We start from the raw sequence: 19,482 nt of genomic DNA on the forward strand, positions 1-19,482 counted from the left end.
CGCAGCCCAGGGGCCTCCAGGAAGGAAACAGCGCGACCAATCCTCGGAGCGGAACCAGATTTATTCCACAATCTGCCCAATCGAGGCAGCCTGGCGGCGCGTGACGTCCCGACAGGCAGCCAATAGGAAGCCGGCGCTGGAGGAAAGGAAGCGGCGGGACCTCGGCGAGGCCTAAACTCCATGAGGGCTGCATGGTCCCGGGGAAGGGGCGCGGCTGGACGCAAGGCCAGCCAGTAGCGTCGACTCCAGGCTGGGCAGGGGCGGGGCTGAGAGCCTCGCGGGCCAATGGCAGCGCCAAAGGGGCGTGGCTGGGAGCCTCGCGGGCCAATGGCAGCGCCAAAGGGGCGTGGCCGGAGAGCAAGCGTGTTCGGCTGTCTCCCGGCTCCAGCCCTCGTTGCCGCTGCTCCCGCCGCCGCCGCCGCCGCCGCGTGAGTGGGGAAGCCCCGGGAGGGAGGCCCGGGCGGGCGAGCCGGCGGGGAGGGCCCGGACGGAGAAGGGCGGTCGGCCAGCGGAGGAGCCCGGGCGGAGCGGCGGGAGCCAAAATGGGCCCCGGGGCGGGAAGGGAGCAGGAAGCGCCCCGGGCAGCCGGGAGGGCCCGACCGAGCCGGGCGGGAAAGCCTTGCTTCCTCCTGCTGAGCTCGCCCCGCAGCCGGGGGGTCAGCAGCTAGCGGCCTCTGCGCAGAATCCGGCCAGGAAATCAGCTCTTCCTTTTTTTTTTCTTGGCCCACCGAGCCTGGGCATCGCCTCCCTCCCTCCCTCCGCCGGGTCCGTGCAGCCCTCCGCTCGCCCAGGCGGAGGCTCCTCTTCCCCGCCCTCCCTCCCTTGCGCAATCCCTGCGAGCGGAGCATGAAAACTGCCTTTTTTAAAAATATAGAATAAAATAGAATAGAATAGAATTGAAGCTTCCTTCGGCCCAGGGGGAGGAGGAGGAGGAGGAGAGCCGCCAAGAGTTGGTCTCCGGGGCAGAAGCCCCCAATGCACGTGCAGAGCAAAGGAGGGATCGTCAGTCAGAATGGAGCCGGAAGGAACCTCGGAGGTCTTCTAGTCCAGCCCCCTGCTCAGTCAGCAGACCCTAGACCATTTCAGTCAATCAATCAATCAGAGCTGGAAGGGACCTCGGAGGTCTTCTAGTCCAGCCCCCTGCTCAGTCAGCAGACCCTAGACCATTTCAGTCAATCAATCAATCAGAGCTGGAAGGGACCTCGGAGGTCTTCTAGTCCAGCCCCCTGCTCAGTCAGCAGACCCTAGACCATTTCAGTCAATCAATCAATCAGAGCTGGAAGGGACCTCGGAGGTCTTCTAGTCCAGCCCCCTGCTCAGTCAGCAGACCCTAGACCATTTCAGTCAATCAATCAATCAGAGCTGGAAGGGACCTCGGAGGTCTTCTAGTCCAGCCCCCTGCTCAGTCAGCAGACCCTAGACCATTTCAGTCAATCAATCAATCAGAGCTGGAAGGGACCTCGGAGGTCTTCTAGTCCAGCCCCCTGCTCAGTCAGCAGACCCTAGACCATTTCAGTCAATCAATCAATCAGAGCTGGAAGGGACCTCGGAGGTCTTCTAGTCCAGCCCCCTGCTCAGTCAGCAGACCCTAGACCATTTCAGTCAATCAATCAATCAGAGCTGGAAGGGACCTCGGAGGTCTTCTAGTCCAGCCCCCTGCTCAGTCAGCAGACCCTAGACCATTTCAGTCAATCAATCAATCAGAGCTGGAAGGGACCTCGGAGGTCTTCTAGTCCAGGCCCCTGCTCAGTCAGCAGACCATAAACCATTTCAGTCAATCAGTCAATCAGAGCTGGAAGGGACCTCGGAGGTCTTCTAGTCCAACCCCCTGCTCAGGCAGGACACCCACCTAGACCATTTCAATCAATCAGAATAGAGCTGGAAGGGACCTCGGAGGTCTTCTAGTCCAACCCCCTGCTCATGCAGGACACCCACCTAGACCATTTCAATCAATCAGAATAGAGCTGGAAGGGACCTCGGAGGTCTTCTAGTCCAACCCCCTGCTCATGCAGGACACCCACCTACACCATTTCAGTCAATCAGAATAGAACTGGAAGGGACCTCGGAGGTCTTCTAGTCCAGCCCCCTGCTCAGTCAGCAGAGCCTAGACCATTTCAGACAGGTGTTTGTTCAGTCTCTTCTTAAAAAGCTCCAGTGATGGAGCAACTAACTTATCCTGTTATGAGTTTGAGATCTTTCATGCCAGAGATGCTGTTTATTCCTTCATCTTTATTTCTGGGAAAGTAAGTGTGTGAGTGTGTGTGTGCAGAGTGATATATCAATTAATCAAAGTATTTGGACTCTGTGGAAAAGCTGCAAGTTACTGACTAGCAGCAGAACTGGAATAAAGGGCAAATCCAAACTGGGCGACTAATCATAATTTACAGAATAGCAGAGCTGGAAGGGACCTGGGAGGTCTTCTAGTCCAACCCTTCTGCTCAAGCAGGAAACCCTATATCATTTCAGACAGGTGTCTGTCCAGTCTTTTCTTAAAAACCTCCAGTGATGGAGCACCCACAACTTCCGAAGGCAACGCCCTTCCACTGGTTAATTGTCCTCACTGTTAGGAAGTTAGTTCTTTAATTCCAGGTTGCTTCTCTCCTACCCAGAGAAACAAAGGTGGAGGAACAAACAGCCTCCTTGGCATGAAGGATCTCATAACAAGATAAGTTAGTTGATTGGCAGCCCCATGTTTCTTCTGAATGTTCAGTATAAGCAACCCTCCCTTTTTTTTTTTTTTTTTGCTGGGCTGATGCAAAATTGGGAATAGCACAGCATCCTGTCTCTTGGGGCGTTTTAGTAGAAAGACAGGAGCTTTGCAATTTGCTTTGCACACAATAGTAAAGGAAGGGGACTCTCTTGAAATGCTTCCTGTTCGCCAGCCAGTCTGTGCTCCATTATTTTGCATGAAGTGTTTTAGCCGAAAAGGACTGCCTTTTTTTAAAAAAATCCCATTTATATCCCGCCCTTCTCCGAAGACTCAGGGCGGCTTACAATTTAAAGCACAAACCAATGTGCTTAGCAATAGCCTTCATTCTATGTATATGCCTGCTTATTAGGGCTTTCGCGCCCCCCCCCCAGCGGCATTTTTACAAAGTCAGCTTATTGCCCCCAACAATCTGGGTCCTCATTTTACCTACCTCGGAAGGATGGAAGGCTGAGTCAACCTTGAGACCCTCACATCACTCTGGAAGGCGTGAAACGGCACTTCTGAAGGCCTGAACCATCTGCCATGTAATAAGCAGCTCTTTTCCTGCTGTCTAGTTTGCACCATGGGCAACGTCCTGGCTGCCAGCTCTCCGGCTCCCCCTCCTACAGTGCCAGGGCCGGGCTCTGGTTTAGTATCGGTGCCACCGGGTTTCTCCATGCCTCCTGTCACCGGACTGGTTCCCCCCGTGCAAGATCGCACTGCAGAAGAAAAATGTGACCAGCTTCCTAACCCTGGCACTTTTGAGGAATGTCATCGTAAATGCAAAGGTAAGTCGCATTTCTGTGTCGTGCAGTGGGACTGCTGCATCAAAGTCCCAAAGGCGCTTTTTCAGGAGGCAACTGGACTTAATTTCTTTGAAGACATTTTGCTTCTCATCCAGCAAGCTTCTTCAGCTCTGACTGGATGGTGGGGAATGGAAGGATTGTATACTCCTTGCAGACAGCTGGTCATTTGCCTTCTTTTAGAGAGTCGTTGAGGCTATTTGGAGGTTTATCTGCGTCCTCCAGGTCACTCTTGAAGACAGCAAAGTCCCCATTTTGGACAGAGAGGAGCGCTGGTTTGAAAGGGGTCAAAGAGGCTGTCTGTGTCAAATTTGAACAGCCCTCTCTCAACAGAGGGAGAAGGATATGACATCATTTATCTCCAGTCTATAATACGGTCCTTTCAGAAGACTTCACACCCATTGGCACCACTCAGCTGACCCTGAGGACACAGACGAACTGCCAAGTGGCCTCAATGGCTCTAAAAGGATGCAAATGACCAGATGTCTGCAAGGAGTATAAATCCTTCCATTCCCCACCATCCATTCAGAGCTGAAGAAGCTTCTTGGATGAAAAGTAAGAAAAACAAAGTCCAGTTGCCTCCTGAAAAAGCACCTGGAGGACTGAGAATCTCCGTAGACATCCTGCATCAACCCTAACCTCGCTTACTTTATCCAGATGCATGGATCTCTACTCCCAGAATTCTCGGCAGTGGCAGCCATGATTGAGAAGTATGGGAGTTGATGTCCACAGATCTGAAGAGCGAAAGGTTGATCTGCTTTGTGAAGTTCTTACACTTCTTACAGAGCTGGAGAAGAAAACCACAGTCTTTTGAGGTCACCCAGGTGAGGAAACGGATACTCCAAGGACTGTTGGACCCTACTTGATTGTTACAGAATTTAACAACAGAGTCTTGAAAGGTTCCAGATTTTCAGCTGCAGTGCTTCTCCATCTCAGCCAACTTAAGCGGTGTGGACCAGCTCCCAGAATCCTGCCTTACTTGGGAACAGAAATTCTGGTTCCAATTATTGTTGTAAGTTGAGGACTATCTGTATATAGTGTAGGCCAGGGGTAGGCAACCTTGGCTCTTTGAGGACTCGTGGACTTCAGCTCCCAGAAATCCTGAGCCAGCCATGCTGAGGGGAAAGGGAAAGGTTTCCAAGCTGAGCCATGATGGCTCAGGAATTCTGGGAGTTTTTTATTTATTTGTTTATTTTAATTCCATTTATATCCCGCCCTTCTCCGAAGAGTCAGGGCGGCTTACAAGCTTAGCAGTAGCCTTCATTCTATGTATATGCCTGCTTATTAGGGCTTTCACACACACCCCAAGCGGCATTATTACAAAGTCAGCTTAATTGCCCCCAACAATCTGGGTCCTCATTTTACCTACCTCGGAAGGATGGAAGGCTGAGTCAACCTTGAGCCTGGTGGGACTCGAACCTGCACTAATTGCAGGCAGCTGGTGTTACTTAAGGAGGCATTAGCCCACTGCTCCACCAAGGCTACATACAGTTGAAGTCCTCGAGTCCTAAAAGAGCCAAGGTGGCCTACCCTAGGCCTAGGCCGTTTTATGACTCGTGGACTTCAACTCCCAGAATTCCTGAGCCAGCCACGCTGAGGGGAAAGGGAGAGGTTTCCAAGCTGAGCCATGTTGGCTCAGGAATTCTGGGAGTTGAAGTCCACGAGTCATAAAAAGAGCCAAGGTGGCCTACCCCTGGCCTACACTATATACAGATAGTCCTCAACTTACAACAATAATTGGAACCAGAATGGCTCCAATGGCTCAGCATGGAAACCTCTCCCTTTCCCCTCAGCACGGCTGCCTCAGGAATTCTGGGAGTTGAAGTCCACGAGTCCTAAAAGAGCCAAGGTGGCCTAGGTGTAGGCAATTCATCAATTATCTCCAGTTTCCACTAATCCTCCTTTTCTCTGGCTTTAACCAATACCTGATTTTGTAGAGAAAACGGGGCTCAAGCAGGAGGAACCACTGACAGCAATCTCCCTCTTCCTTCCTTCCCGTTGCAGAATTGTTTCCGATCCAAATGGAGGGGGTGAAATTAACGGTAAACAAAGGCCTGAGCAACCACTTTCAGGTAAGAGTGACTGTGCCGCTTCTGCGGCATGGCAAACCAGTGATAAAAGAGTGGGCAAGCCCTCCAGATGCTCAGTTCCGCCGCCCAGCAATCCAGTGGCTTGGCAGATGTTGCAAAGATCTGGAGGGGGGCGTGGCTCCCAGTGCCCGGAGGAAGGATTAAATTATTTCCATATATATATATTCATTCGGCTTTTTAAATGGCTTGCTTTCCTTGAAAATGGACTGCAGGCAGTCGACAATCCCGACCAAAAATGCAGCATTCTTAGTTGGCCTCAAAACTACCGGGTTCCTCCTCCTCCTCCTCAATATTTCCCTTCCATCCAGGCTTTTGGCCACGGCCTCCGGTTCGTTAATCAGTAACGTTTATTCCGTTAACGGCCAGCAAAATTCAAAAGCAGAGCAAAGCAAATAAATGCCACCGTATATTAACCACCGGCTGGTATATTCCTTCCTTCCTTCGCTCAGTGCCAGTTGGTATATTATTTTTATATCTTTTATCAGCTCTTGCCAGCACGAGCAGGGGAGAGGGATGATAGGCTTTGTAGTCCACCTCTGGAGGGCCATGCATTGCCCATTTCTGCTTTCAGGGTTGTACTTTTTCACTGCACAACGGGGAATAACGTTCAGGTGGGCTCCGGTGCACGTTTTACTGGAAAACCAGTGAGTTTAGGGTGGCTTACTCTCAAGTAAGTATTCCCACGTCCCCAGTGAGTCCAAAACAGAGGTGAGGGTCTTCAGTCTCAGATGGCGGACAGTCCCTGTCTCTCTCTCCCCCCCCCCCCCAATTTTATTTTACACTTCACTGCTTTTTTTTGGATACAAGTCACAAAGGAATGGATCAGCTCTGATGTAGACACGGCTACGTCTCTGTGGTGACGCTGATAGAGCGAGTCTTATCTTTCCAATATGTTTGCCCAGGGTCTTCTATGCTGGTCCTTTTGGGTGCCTCAGCTTAGTTCACGAGCACGCTTAGTTTTCAAGGATCTTGCTGTGTGGTCACCTGGTGGTGTTTCTTCCTCGCCTTGGCTAACCATGGTGCATGTCTGCCTGGACACCTGCTTCTAGATGTCCTTTTCTGACCTGAAGGTCCCCCTCTTTCATTCTTCAGGTCAACCACACAGTGTCTCTCAGCACAGTCGGCGATTCCAATTATCACTTCGGGGCGACGTATGTCGGGACAAAGCAGCTAAGCCCCACAGAGGTAGGTTTATACAACACCTAATCAGGATGTGATTGATACTGCTTGGATACCTCTTGAGTAGTATCTTAGTTGGATGTCTGTTTACTCTTGTGCTAGGACAGGGGTAGGCAACCTCGGCTCTTTGATGACTTGTGGACTTCAACTCCCAGAATTCCTGAGTCAGCATGGCTGGTTCAGGAATTCTGGGCATTGAAGACCACAAGTCATAAAAGAGCTGAGGTTGCCTACCCCTGTGCTAGGATCACTCTTTTTTCCAGTGTGAGCTGTTCATTTGCAGTTTTAGAACAGCGTTTTTCAACCCTAGCTGCTTTAAGAGGTGTGGACTTCAACTCCCAGAATTCCCCAGCCAGTGTGGCTGGCTGGGGAATTCTGGGAGTTGAAGTCCACACCTCTTAAAGTGGTCATGGTTGAGAAACACTGCTAGGGCATTAGGTCGGTAATTAGCAAAATAACAAACAGCCTTAGCAGACCCCGCACTCAGTATCTGGTTGAGCCAGATGATCTCTTGAGTTCCCTTCCAATTCTGACATTCTGTGAAACTTGAGAGGCAGCATCAGATTGTATGGCAATCTTCCACAGACCTTTTTTTTTATATAAAAGGGCACACAGGTAAAGTACAAATGGTAAAATGCAGATACAGCATAGAAAAGGCTCAATAGGTCACAGAGATGATCCCGTCCCATTATATTATTACTTACGAAATTATAAAACAAAATGCGTAACTCGCGTCCTTTTGAGGTACAGGTTGCCCTTGACTTGCAACCACAATTGGGATCAGAGCTTTCATTGCTAAGCAAGCCGGTCGTTCAGCGAATCCCACGGCTTTTAAGCGAATTCAGCTTCCCCCATCGACTTTGACTTTGCTTGTGGGAAACTGGCTGGGAAGGTCTCAAACGGCGATCGTGCGGCGATACGTGCCGTTTGCCAAGCGCCTGAGATTTTGGCCACGTGAACGTGGGGATGCTGTGTTGGTTGTGAGTCGCCTTTTTCGGTGCGACACTGTAACTTCAAACCGTTGGTTGCAAGTTGAGAACCACAGTAGTGGCCCAAATTGTGGAAACCTTTTGGGAAAAGTGTACGGTAGAAATGCTTGAGAGTTCAAACTCTCAAGCTTCTTCCTCCTTCCGTTATATACTCAGGATGGACAGTATTTAAAATTTGTTTGTTACGTATATGTAGGGGTGTGAGTCTATACATATGTTGTATATAGTACATTTAGGTGTGTGTCATGCATGTGTTTCACTTTGAGAGCGGGCAGCTAAATTTCATTTTTGATGTGTGCTGTTTGCCCAAAGTATAAAAAATGACAACAAAAGTTATCTCTCTTATTTTATCTAAATGCTACCTTTGGTTAAGTTTACACTTATTTTTCTTCTAATTTCTTTATAACCGCAGCCTCGTTCACTTAATAATACTATTTTACCTCACTTTCTGGGCGACCCGTCAACTCTTTGCACCATTACTTTAATTTTATTACGTTTTACAAGCTCACTAAATGAAAGAACACAAACACACACACCCCAAGCAACTCGATAGCGATCACACAGCACACTGACAAATGTCCTCCTCTCAGCTTCAATACGTGACATCAATAACCGGATCCTACTGTGAACTGATTGGCTCATTGCCAAAACAAGATGACACCCGATTGGCTCTCTAAACACTCCTGTTGATTGGCTACAGTCAGATGAAGGAAAGCTACCCGAGATCAACCTAAGCAAATTGTGCTTCCTTTTTCTGGTTATTTGGCTAAAACATTTCATAGAATACAGTGCAGGGAATTGAACAAACTTCGTTGCATTACATTCTCGATTATCTTTCCATTGATATATATGGTACTGCTCCCCCACCCCACCCCCAAAATATAATAATAATATAATAATAATATAATAATAATATAATATAATAAACCTTTATTGTCAAAGTACAACATGTGTACATTGAGATTAGCTGAGCCTCCCCCCCCGTGCTCTCTCCCCCCAACACACAGTGACAACAAACCTTCCATCCCACCACACTTTGTGAACCCACTACACCACACACCGGCCTCCCAAGTCAATTCTGCATAAGATTATGTCCTATTTAGTGTTATTAGCTATCAAACCTCAAAAACACACTTTTCCCAATAGGTTTCCACAGTTTTGGCCACTATTGTATCTACCGATGCTTTAAGATTATAAAATATCAATAATAAGATGGGACCTTGAGGACTAGAAGACCGCTAAGGTCCTTTCTAATTCTACTGTTCAAATATGCTGCTTCTTTCTCTCAGGCCTTCCCGGTGCTGGTAGGTGACATGGACAACAGCGGCAGCCTTAACGCACAGATTATCCACCAGCTCACTAATAAAATTCGGTCAAAGGTGGCTTTTCAGGTATGTGTCTTGGGATGACATCAGCCTTCCCCCGACAGTTAGTCAGTGGAACAACCTGCCTCCAGAAGTTATGAATGCTCCAACACTGGACTTTAAAGAAGAGACTGGATAGCCATTTTTCTGAAATGGTATATGTTCTCCTGCCTGAGCAGGGGGTTGGACTAGAAGACCTCCAAGGTCCCTTCCAACTATTCTATTCTATTCCATACCATTCTATTCCATTCCATTCTCATTCCATTATTCTCTTGTGTTCTGTTCTATTCCATATTCTATTCTATTCTATTCATCTGAAATGGTCTAGGATCCCTTGTTTGAGCAGGGGGTTGGACTAGAAGACCTCCAAGGTCCCTTCCAACTATTCTCTTCTTATTCTTATTTTATTCCACTCTGCTCCCTGTAAAATTTAGCCACAGTCATTTCTTCCAGATACGCCGGCTTAACATTGAATCTGTCCCCTTCTAAGTCACAGGGAACGATCACGAGGATTGTGTATTGCTTTGAGTTGTAGACAGGTGCCACCTTCCATTTCCAAAACACCTTTGGGAATCGCACTTGTACATTTGTAATTGTGTGTAAAGGTTTATTGCAAGATAACTAATTGGCACCCCCTGCTGGTCAACTCTGAGTGTCTTCCAAATAATAAGCATGTTTTAACATTTATCCGGAATTTGTGTTGTCAGTACTTGATATTTGCCTGGTCTTTGCCTTTTATTATATGGTTGCATCTTAATGGCACTTTTTAAAAAATCTCTAGATGTTTGCCATTTTGAATATTTCCCTGAGTGGAAAGCTAGCTGTGAATCCTACTAAATTTATTCATTTGCTCGTTTGAAGGAAATATGTTAGAATTTTTTTTTCTGAAGCCACAAACATCTTTCCAATTTCCTTCTTGAATTGGAGATGGGTGGGGTAGCAGTTTTATGGCAAGATTTCAGCCCCGGCTGAATTATATGCTTCTATCAGATGGATTCGCCTTCCTTAACAATGGGGTGCCCCTTTGCTAGAATCCCAGTTTCAACAAGCTTAAAAACAAGCATTAAAATGTGAGCCCCTCGGTGCTCTCTGAGCTGGGTGGTTTTCTTGCAGACGTTTCATGACCCATCTCGGTAACATCATCAGTGCTAGAAGGGAGTGGGGTTTGCAAAGGAGGAAGAAAGGGGAGGGGGCTGTGGGGTCCTTGGTGCTCTGTGAGCTTGGTTGTTTTCTTGCAGACGTTTCATGGCCCAACTAGTTAAGAACATCAATGCTAGGAGGGAATGGTGTTTGTAGGTTACGTCACCAGAGAGCAAAATGGACATTGCCAACAAATTCGGCGTGCTTGGGTATGGTTAGGAGGGCACTGACTTTTCTAGCCTGCCCTATCTATGTTTCCTGGTAAAATACATGGGAAAATCCCATCTGGAGGAAAATTACCACTTAGTGGTTTGCCCTGGGGGAAGTTTTCTTGGTGTTTCCTTGTTAAGTTTGTTGTCTACTCTTTGATTGTTTGAGTTAGTCGTTCCTTGATTGGATTATTGTTTACTGCTTGATGGTTGGCTTAATATTAACCTTGGTATTCATCTCTGCTTATCCGGGTGTTGATTGCTGGCTAGGAGGTATTTTGGTCTTTTTGCTTCCTTTGGGGGTTTTTTGATTTGTTTCTTTTGAATGGTGGGTAGATGTCGTTTACAAAAGACCGATTCTCAAGCCGTAAACAATACCCCAATCAAGGAACTACCAAACCCCCTCTCTCTCTCCTAGAAATGATAATGTTACCTAGTTGGGTCATGAAATGTCAGCAAGAAAGCAGCCACGCTCAGACAACACCAGGGACCCCTAAATCCTCCTCCGCCTGGTCCTCTTCCTTTAAACCCCCTACTCTCTTCTACTGCTGATGATGTTACTTAGTTTGGTCGAGAAACATCTGCAAGAAAGCAACCAAGTTCAGAAAGCGTTAAGGATCCCACTGTCGTTGCCATCATCCTCTTCCTCCACTCCACCAACCCCCCTCCCTTCTGGCACTGATGGTGTTACCTAGCTGGGTAATGAAACGTCTGCAAGAACACCACCCAGCTCAGAGGGCACCAAGGACCCCATAGTCCTCCTCCTCTCCCCCCTCCTCTTCCTCCTCCTCTTCCTCTCCTTCTCCTTCTGCTCCTCTCTACACTTCCCATGCCTTCTCGCACTGATGATGTTCCCTAGTTGGGTCATGAAACGTCTGCAAGGAAACCACCCAGCTCAGAGGGCCCCAAGGACCCCACAGTCACCTTCCTCCCTTTCTCCTCCTCTTCCATTCTGCAAACCCCACTCCCTTCTAGCACTGATGGTGTTCCCTAGTTGGGTGATGAAACGTCTGCAAGAACACCACCCAGCTCAGAGGGCAGCAAGGAACCCACAGCTCAGCCCCGAGCTACGCGTATCCTCTGCAAATACTCCAAGGCAGACAAGCCTTTGCTTACCCTCTCTTTTGTCTTCCAGACGCAGCAAGCCAAATTTGTGAACTGGCAAGTGGACGGCGAATACAGGGGCACAGATTTCACCACTGCCGTCACGCTAGGGAACCCCGATATTGTTGTAGGCTCAGGTGAGCAAATCCCACCCTCGGCTCTTTTCTCTTGCTATCCAGAAGCCTTCCTGCTCAGCCTGGTCTCTGGCTTAATCCCTGACCTTTCCTGGCAGGGCTGCCCAGTGTGTGTGTGTGGGGGGGTGTCCACATAAATGGTGCTAAACAGCCTCCCCCCGCTCCCATCTGCATTCCACAGGGATCCTAGTGGCACATTATCTGCAGAGCATCACACCGTGCCTGGCGCTGGGCGGGGAACTGGTGTACCATCGAAGAGCAGGGGAAGAAGGGACCGTCATGTCTTTCGCTGGGAAGTACACAGGTACCCTCACATCCTTTGGTGTTTGAAGGAACCCGGCCATTTGGGCACTCTGGGGGGTTCAGTCAAGCCTGGATGCATGTGTGGTTTAGCGGCAAAGTGGAACTTGGCAGCTGGGTTAATGTCTCTCAGAGTCTGGGACAGGGGTCTCCAGCCCCCGGTCTGTGCACCGGTCCCGGTCCGCACAAACAAGGAAAGCCCCATCCGTGGGACGCAGGCAGCACACGAAACCACGCACTCTCCAGTCCGTGGAAAAACCTCTCTCCACGGAACCGGTCCCTGGTGCCCAAAAGGTCAGGGACCTCTGTGCTAAATCACCGAAGTATCTCAGTGTGTCTTTGGGACTCTGCTAAGGCATGGGATTCCAGAACAGAGTAACAAGAGTTGGGAGGTGCCTTAGAGGTCTTCTAGTCCATCCCCCCGTCAGAATACAGAGTAACAGAGTTGGAAGGGACCTTAAGAGGTCTTCTAGTCCAAGCCGCTGTTCAAGCAGGAGATCCCAGATCAGCGGTCCCCAACAACACCCCCCCACACTCTGTGGACCAATACTGGGCCACAGCACACCAGCAACCGGCCCGCACAGACAAGCAAAGCCCCATCCGTGGGATGCAGGCAGCACACAAAACCACGCCCACGCCCCCTCCGGTCCACAGAAAAACCTCTCCCCGGAAGCAGTCCCTGGTGCCCAAAAGGTTGGGGGGCCTCTGTTCCAGGACAAGTGGCCCCGGAACAATTCAACTCTGCATTAACCATTCCAGTTATTTTTATTATTGCTAACCACGTTTTCATCAACATTATTGTAACTTGTACATCTGGATTGCCTTTATTTTATTATCGGCCATGGTTCCACTCAAATTAATGTAACATTTAGGTTTGTTGAATTGGCTCTGGCGAGTTAGCCACAGTGAGTTGTCCCATTCCGCAAGAAGGAGGGGTCAGATTGGGGTGGGGGTGAGCACAGGCCCTTCTTAGCCAAGGGAACTCCCCAATTGACCCTAGGCCAGCTTAGTCTACCTAACAGGGCTGATGTTCCAGGGAGCAATCTGTACACCACTCTGAGCGCTTCAACAAAAATAGGGTAGAATCCTAATGTGTCCACACAATATTTGGCCTAATGAAGAAAAAAAATGCGTGGTTCCCTGTTTTGATCACCTGTAGCGGTGAAGGAAGATCTTCTCCCTTTTCCATCCTCCACAGCACCAAACTGGATTGCGACGCTGACAGTAGGACAGGCTGGAGCACACGCCACGTATTACCACAAAGCCAGCGACCAGGTGAGTTGCCTTTGGGAGTCGACGTGTGGAACAAGACGAAAGCCCGCTCTTTAAAGCAGCTGCATCTTTCCCCACCACTTCAGAATGGCAGAAATGAACGGTCCCGGGATAAGGTGCAGCTGCTTTTAAAAGAGCTGCAGTCAAATCCCTCATCGTTCGAAAGCACCCGACACGATGACGATCTGAATCCAAAGCGCTCTGGTGTCCTCATCAAATCGATTTCCTAGCACAGATTGATCTGTAGAGCCGTGGTGGCACAGTGCTTAGAATGCACAGACTCTGCTCGCTGCCAGGAGTTCGATCCTGACCGACTCAAGGCCGACTCAGCCTTCCATCTTTGCGAGGACCCAGATTTATAGAGGGCTGTAAAGCAGTGTGAAGCAGTATATAAGTCTAAGGGCTATTGCTATTGCCCTCCCTCCTTCCTTGGCTCTGTTCTTTTCCTTCCTTCCTTCCTTCCTTCCTTCCTTCCTTCCTTCCTTCCTTCCTTCCTTCCTTCCTTCCTTCCTTCCATGGTGCGCAGTGGTTAGAATGCAGGATTGCAAGCTAACTCTGCCCACTGCCACCTGTTCAATCCTGACCGGCTCGAGGTTGGACTCAGCCTTCCATCCTTCCGAGGTCGGTAAAATGAGGACGCAGATTTTTGAGGGGGCAATGCGCTGACTCTTTAAACTGCTTAGAGAGGGCTGTCAAGCACCATGAAGCGGTATATAAGTCTAAGGGCTGTTTGCTGTAACAGCTACACTGGGAGTGGGTGGATGGGGGTTACAGCATCAGTTTGAACCCCATGGGCAAGATTTGAAATATGGTTGTATCTCTCGCCTGGTTTGAAGTGTTGAAAGTGCCTTCTTCTACGTGGCCCTTTAAAATGCTCCAAAGCACTTCCAAGCCAATCCTAACCCTGCCTGTAGGTTTTTCAGGACCATCCAGCTTTCTACAGTGGTAAATGATCGGCTGGATTATATTGGCCCTTTCCCTGATTTAGAAATGTGCTGTGTCTCCACATGTGGATTTTCTCCCTCCTTTCTCTCTTCCTGCCCCCATTTCTTTAAATAGAATAAAATAGCATTCTTGATTGGCAAAAGTGTGATTGGACACCCTAGGAATTTGTCTCCAGTGCAGAAGCTCCAGGCTGTGCCTACGCTGTATTTCCCTGGCTGAGGGATTCTGGGAGTTGAAGTCCGCAAGCAGGGCTCTTCAAACCTGGCCCTTTGGTGACTTGTGAACTTCAACTCAGCGTGCACCTGGCTTGAGGAATTCTGGGAGTTGAAGTCCACCAGTCATCAAAGGGCCAAGTTTGAAGAGCCCAGCCCTAGAGCGTCATGGCTTCCCTTCCTCCGTGGCTCTGATAAGCTGTAACTGAAATTCACCAGCCCTGTGGCCTGAAGGGATGCAGAGGAGGTGCCTGGCGGTGGGGCAGGGCTGCAGTGGGGCCCAGGTGCCATGGGGCCTGGCTCTCATGTCTTCTCTGTGGTCCGGCTCTCCAGTTGCAGGTAGGGGTGGAATTCGAAGCCAGCACTCGCATGCAAGACACCAGTGCAACCTTCGGATACCAGCTGGATCTACCCAAAGCCAACCTCCTTTTCAAAGGTACGGCGCTCTTGAGTTTATTTCTTGGAGCGGTAAGGCAGTCGTTTCTTCAGTAAAACGGGAAAAAAAGATGTCTGCTGGCAGTCCTCGACTTACAGCTGTTTGTTTAGTGGCTGTTTCAAAGTTACGACGGCCCTGGCAAAAGGGACTTCCACCACCAGTCCTCGCGTTTATGACTGTTGCCATTCACAACGATTACAATCTGGGTGTTGGCCACCGGCTCACTTTTGCAATGGTTGCAGCATCCTACGGTCACCTGGCTGGCCCTTTCTGACCTTCAGAGTTGGCACAGCGGCGAGCAAGAGTCAGCGGGTGGGCGGAGCTGCCTTCGCTTCCTGACTGCGCGATTCACTTAACAGCAGCCACTGACCTAACCACCCCTGGCTGAAAAAAAGGGTCGTAAAATCAGAAGCCAACTCATTTAACAGCTTTCTGCTTCCCCACAGAAAGTCTGTTCCCAGTTGTGGACATAAGGTCGAAGGCTACCTGTGCTGGGTTTGGCCCTAATGGGAAGCGCTCAAATTTAGACCAATGGATCAATCTATTTATCTCTTTTTGTCTGTCCATCTCAGTCTGTCTGTCTTCTATCTATCTGACTGTCCATTTATGCATCCATCCATCTATATCTCTATCCATCCATATATCTGTCTTTCTAGCTATCTAATTCATCTATCTACCCATCAATCTTGTCTTTCTGTCTAGCTAGCTAGCTATGCATCCATCTATCCATTTATCTCTTTTGTCTGTCCATCTCTGTCCATCTCCTATTTACCTGACTATATATCCATCCATCTGTGTCTCTGTTTATCTCTCATCTCTGTCTATTTATCTATTTATCTCTGTCTGTCTGTCCATCCATCCATCCATTCATTCCTGTCTGTCTGTCTGTCTATATCTATCTATCTATCTATCTATCTATCTATCTATCTATCTATCTATCTATCTATCTATATCTCTGTTTTTCTCTCTTATCCATCTATCTCTGTCAGTCTGTCTGCCTGTCTACCTGTCCATCTATCCATTTATCTCTATTTATCCTTCTGTCTGCCTATCTAATCTAGACTCTCTATCTCCTGCCTTTATTATAATATAATAATTATACATTTATTGCAATTATTTATTCCTTTTGTGAGGGGCCGTCTCCCCACATTTTTTAACTCTTGATTCCTCTCCCTCTCCAGGCTCCATTGACAGCAACTGGATCGTGGGGGCCGCCTTGGAAAAGAAGCTGATTCCGTTGCCGCTGACGCTCGCCATGGGCGCCTTCCTCAATCACCGCAAGAACAAATTCCAGTGCGGCTTTGGCCTCACCATTGGTTAAGCTGCCCTCCTCCTCCTCCTCCTCCTCCTCCTCGCCACCTTCAGTGCAGTTCGTGGCCCCGTTTTCCTCCTTGTCTGGCCCTTGGTGGGGCAGAAAGGGAGACCCTGGAGGTCGTCTGGGGGTGGAGAGCAGGAAAGGGGGGGGGCCTTCTGCCTCCCACCCACAAGGAGCAGCTGGTGGCTCTCGGATAACCTGTAGGCTGGGGGACTCCAGACCTTTGGCTCAAAATACGGTTCACAAGATCCACGGGGCACTGCTTCGCTGCCTCCTGCCACCAGGGGGCACTCTAGCCTAGGGAATGGGGAAAGGCTTTCTTTCCCAGAGATTGGGGCTGCCAGAGGTCTGGGATTGAGGGAGTTTGGGGTCCCCTCCCTCCCTCCCTCCCCCCTATCCACCACCCCCACCCCTTTCCTCCCTTTCTCTCCCCCCCACCCCAAATTTCCTTCCATTTTCCCCTCCGTCCGGGAAGGAGAGAGCCAACTTGTGACGGTTTTCCAAAGAGAGAAAAAAAAATCCATAGGACCTGCCTTTTAAAAAAAAAAAACACGCCTCTCTTCCCGCAATACAGAAGCTACCCTGGTTTTTGTTTCTTGGGGAGATTTATTTTTATTTTTTTCCCTTTTGGTTCTCGCTTCCCTGTTGGCTTTGCCAAAAAGGTAAAACGGCAAACGTGGTTTTTCTCGGGCCTGTTTTTTTGGGGGGGGTCCTCCAGTTTGCACCCGCCTTCCTTCCTCGCCGCCTCTGCCCTCAAGTTGTGCGGGAGCTACCGTTGTGTCTCTGCATTTGCTGGATGTACGAAAAGAGTGTTTCTCCGACCTCCCCCCCCGGCCCCCCCAACGCAGACACCCCTCTTCAGTTGAAGCCGCCTGTCCTGTGCGTGAAAGAGAGAGACACAAAGAGAGAGAGAGAGAGCTGCCTTGCCTGCTGTCACTCCAGAGCCATACGGAGTTTTGTGGGGGAATATCTGCACTGCCCTTCCCTCCCGCCACCAGAGACTGTGTGTAAATCATGTTTATAAGTTATGGGGTGGGGGTGGGGCAAAAAAGGAAAAGAAAAAAAAAGGATCTTTTACAAATGGAAAACAAAGCAACCTCAAAAGAGGAGTCGCCTTCCTCTGCAAAAAGTTCAGAATATCTGGTTTCAATAAAACCCATCTACAATGCTTCCCGTCTGGGCCTTCCCTCGTTTTGATTTTCGGGGACCTCGGTTGGCGTTTGAGGGGGCTATAAAGGAGTCGTCCAGGTCACGGGTTGTCCTCCTAAGGTGCTTTTTCCAAAGGCAACTGGACTCGGTTGTTTGTTTGTTCCTCGAAGAGGTTTCGCTTCTCGTTCCAAGAAGCTTCTTCCATTCTGACCCGAATTTCTGACTGACCTGACGTCTTCCGTCAGAAGGGAGGAAGCTTCTTGGGATGAGAAGCGAGACCTCTTCAAAGAAAAACCCAAGTCCAGTTGCCTTTGGGGGGGAAAAAGCACCTTTGGGCTAAGGAGAAGGGTTTGGAGGAAAGGACACCCCCAAGTCCAACGCTATGCCCCCCACCTCAAAAAAAAAAGTCCCTGTTCAAATTTGGCTGAGGGAACAGTAGGGAGGGAGAAGCAAGATGGTGGGTTATGGGCCAGCTCTGAGCTGACTTGTATTCATAGCCCACTGAAAACAAATCCTGGTTTAATTTCTGGATTCGATTGTATCAGGTTAGGAGGAAACAGTCAATTGAAACCGGATTAGAAGGCCTACTTTTCAAGCCGGTCACCTGTCTGTATTCCAAAGGTGGGTGATCTTACGATTTCATTGATGGACCCATGAAATAATACGACACTTCCCACTCCCAATTAACCAACTACAAGGGCAGTACGAGGAGCATGGTTGACACCGATGCCTCGTTGGCAGAGGAGCTGAATATCTTCTTCGCTCGCTACGAGGTTAAAAGACCAGACCCCGTAGCCTCTGCTGGCCGGCCTTCTGATTCTCAGCAACTCACCCTGTCTGAAGACCAAGTGAGAACTGTATTGAAGGCTGTGAATGATGATGATGATGATAACTTTATTGTCACTTTGAATGTACACCAATCGGCATACATCAAAATGAAATTTCGTTGCGTACAGCTCTCAAAGGGTCACCACCTCCGATATATACTCCTTGTTCGGGGCCCGCTCAAATTTCACATTGTCCATTTTAGTCTCTAGGGGGTGAATGATGGCAAACAGGACAGATGGAAATGGGGCTCCATGTGGATTAGCCCTCAAGTTAGCTTGTATTCTGACAACCTCGCCTTCTTTCCTTTTTCTGATCCTGACTCTTCCTTTTCCTTAAAGAGGCCTTGCTTCTTTTCACCCCTGGAGCACGCTGCTGCCACCACCAACTCCTCCAAAAGCCTCTCTCTCTTCCTCTGGGCCTGCCGACAGCCTCATCCAGTTCCTTCGCTCCATAAGCTCCAGGTCCTCTCCTCCTCTGCCTCCTCTGGAAACAGCCCTGATTTGCAGTAGAATCCATCACTGGGCCAGCAGTCAGATCTTGCTGGTAGAACAAATTCAAACAGCGCCAACGACTTTTAATCCCAGCAAAGCCGCAGGCCCAGATGGGGTGCTGGGGATAGTGGTTAAAAATTGTGCCGACCAATTAGCAGGGGTCCTGACAAGGATTTTTAACATCTTGCAAACGGCATGTGTACCATCGTGCTTGAAAGCAGCTACCATTGTCCCGGCCCCCAAGAAAACTAGTTGAATGCCTGAATGACTACAGACCTGTTGCATTGAGGTCTGTAGTCATGAGATGCTTCGAAAGGCTGGTTCTCCAACATCTCAGGACATGCCTCCCACTGGATTTCGATAAACATCAATTTGCCTATAGGGGGAACAGGTCGACAGACGATGCCATAGCTACTGCTTTACACTCTGTAGCAAGTCATCTCGAGAAACCTGGAAGTTCTGTCCGGATGCTTTTTGTTGATTATAGCTCGGCTTTCAACACCATTTTGCCGAGCATTCTCATCGAGAAGCTGACTGACTTGAAATTCTCCCCCGCCATCTGCGATTGGATTCAAGACTTTCTTAGGGACCGATTACAAACAGTGAGGGTCGGGTCTGCTTTGTCCACCCCCCTGAAGCTTTGCAGTGGCACGCCACAGGGCTGTGTGCTTAGCCCCTACCTGTACTCTTTATACACTTATGATTGTGTATCATCTGACCCATCCACTGCGATAATCAAGTTCGCAGATGATACAACTGTGGTGGGTCTTATTACAGGTGGGGATGAGACAGCATACAGAGCGGAGGTACAAAAACTATCCATGTGGTGTTGT

The 19,482-nt window shown here is 49.1% G+C and overlaps 1 protein-coding gene across 1 annotated transcript; it reads left to right on the top strand.

Annotated features, from left to right (window-relative positions):
- The first annotated feature begins 235 nt into the window (after window positions 1–235).
- On the top strand, window positions 236–17,377 carry TOMM40 (translocase of outer mitochondrial membrane 40). Its single transcript, XM_083368953.1, has 10 exons — window positions 236–428; window positions 3,265–3,477; window positions 5,497–5,564; window positions 6,675–6,767; window positions 9,040–9,141; window positions 11,599–11,704; window positions 11,883–12,005; window positions 13,200–13,276; window positions 14,764–14,866; window positions 16,048–17,377. Exons 2-10 carry the CDS (start codon window positions 3,273–3,275, stop codon window positions 16,185–16,187), a joined length of 1,017 nt encoding a protein of 338 aa, XP_083225079.1. The 5' UTR covers window positions 236–428; window positions 3,265–3,272; the 3' UTR covers window positions 16,188–17,377.
- Window positions 17,378–19,482: the final 2,105 nt, after the last annotated feature.

Source organism: Vipera ursinii (assembly GCF_947247035.1).
Source record: "Vipera ursinii genome assembly, chromosome: 9".
NCBI lineage: Eukaryota > Metazoa > Chordata > Lepidosauria > Squamata > Viperidae > Vipera > Vipera ursinii.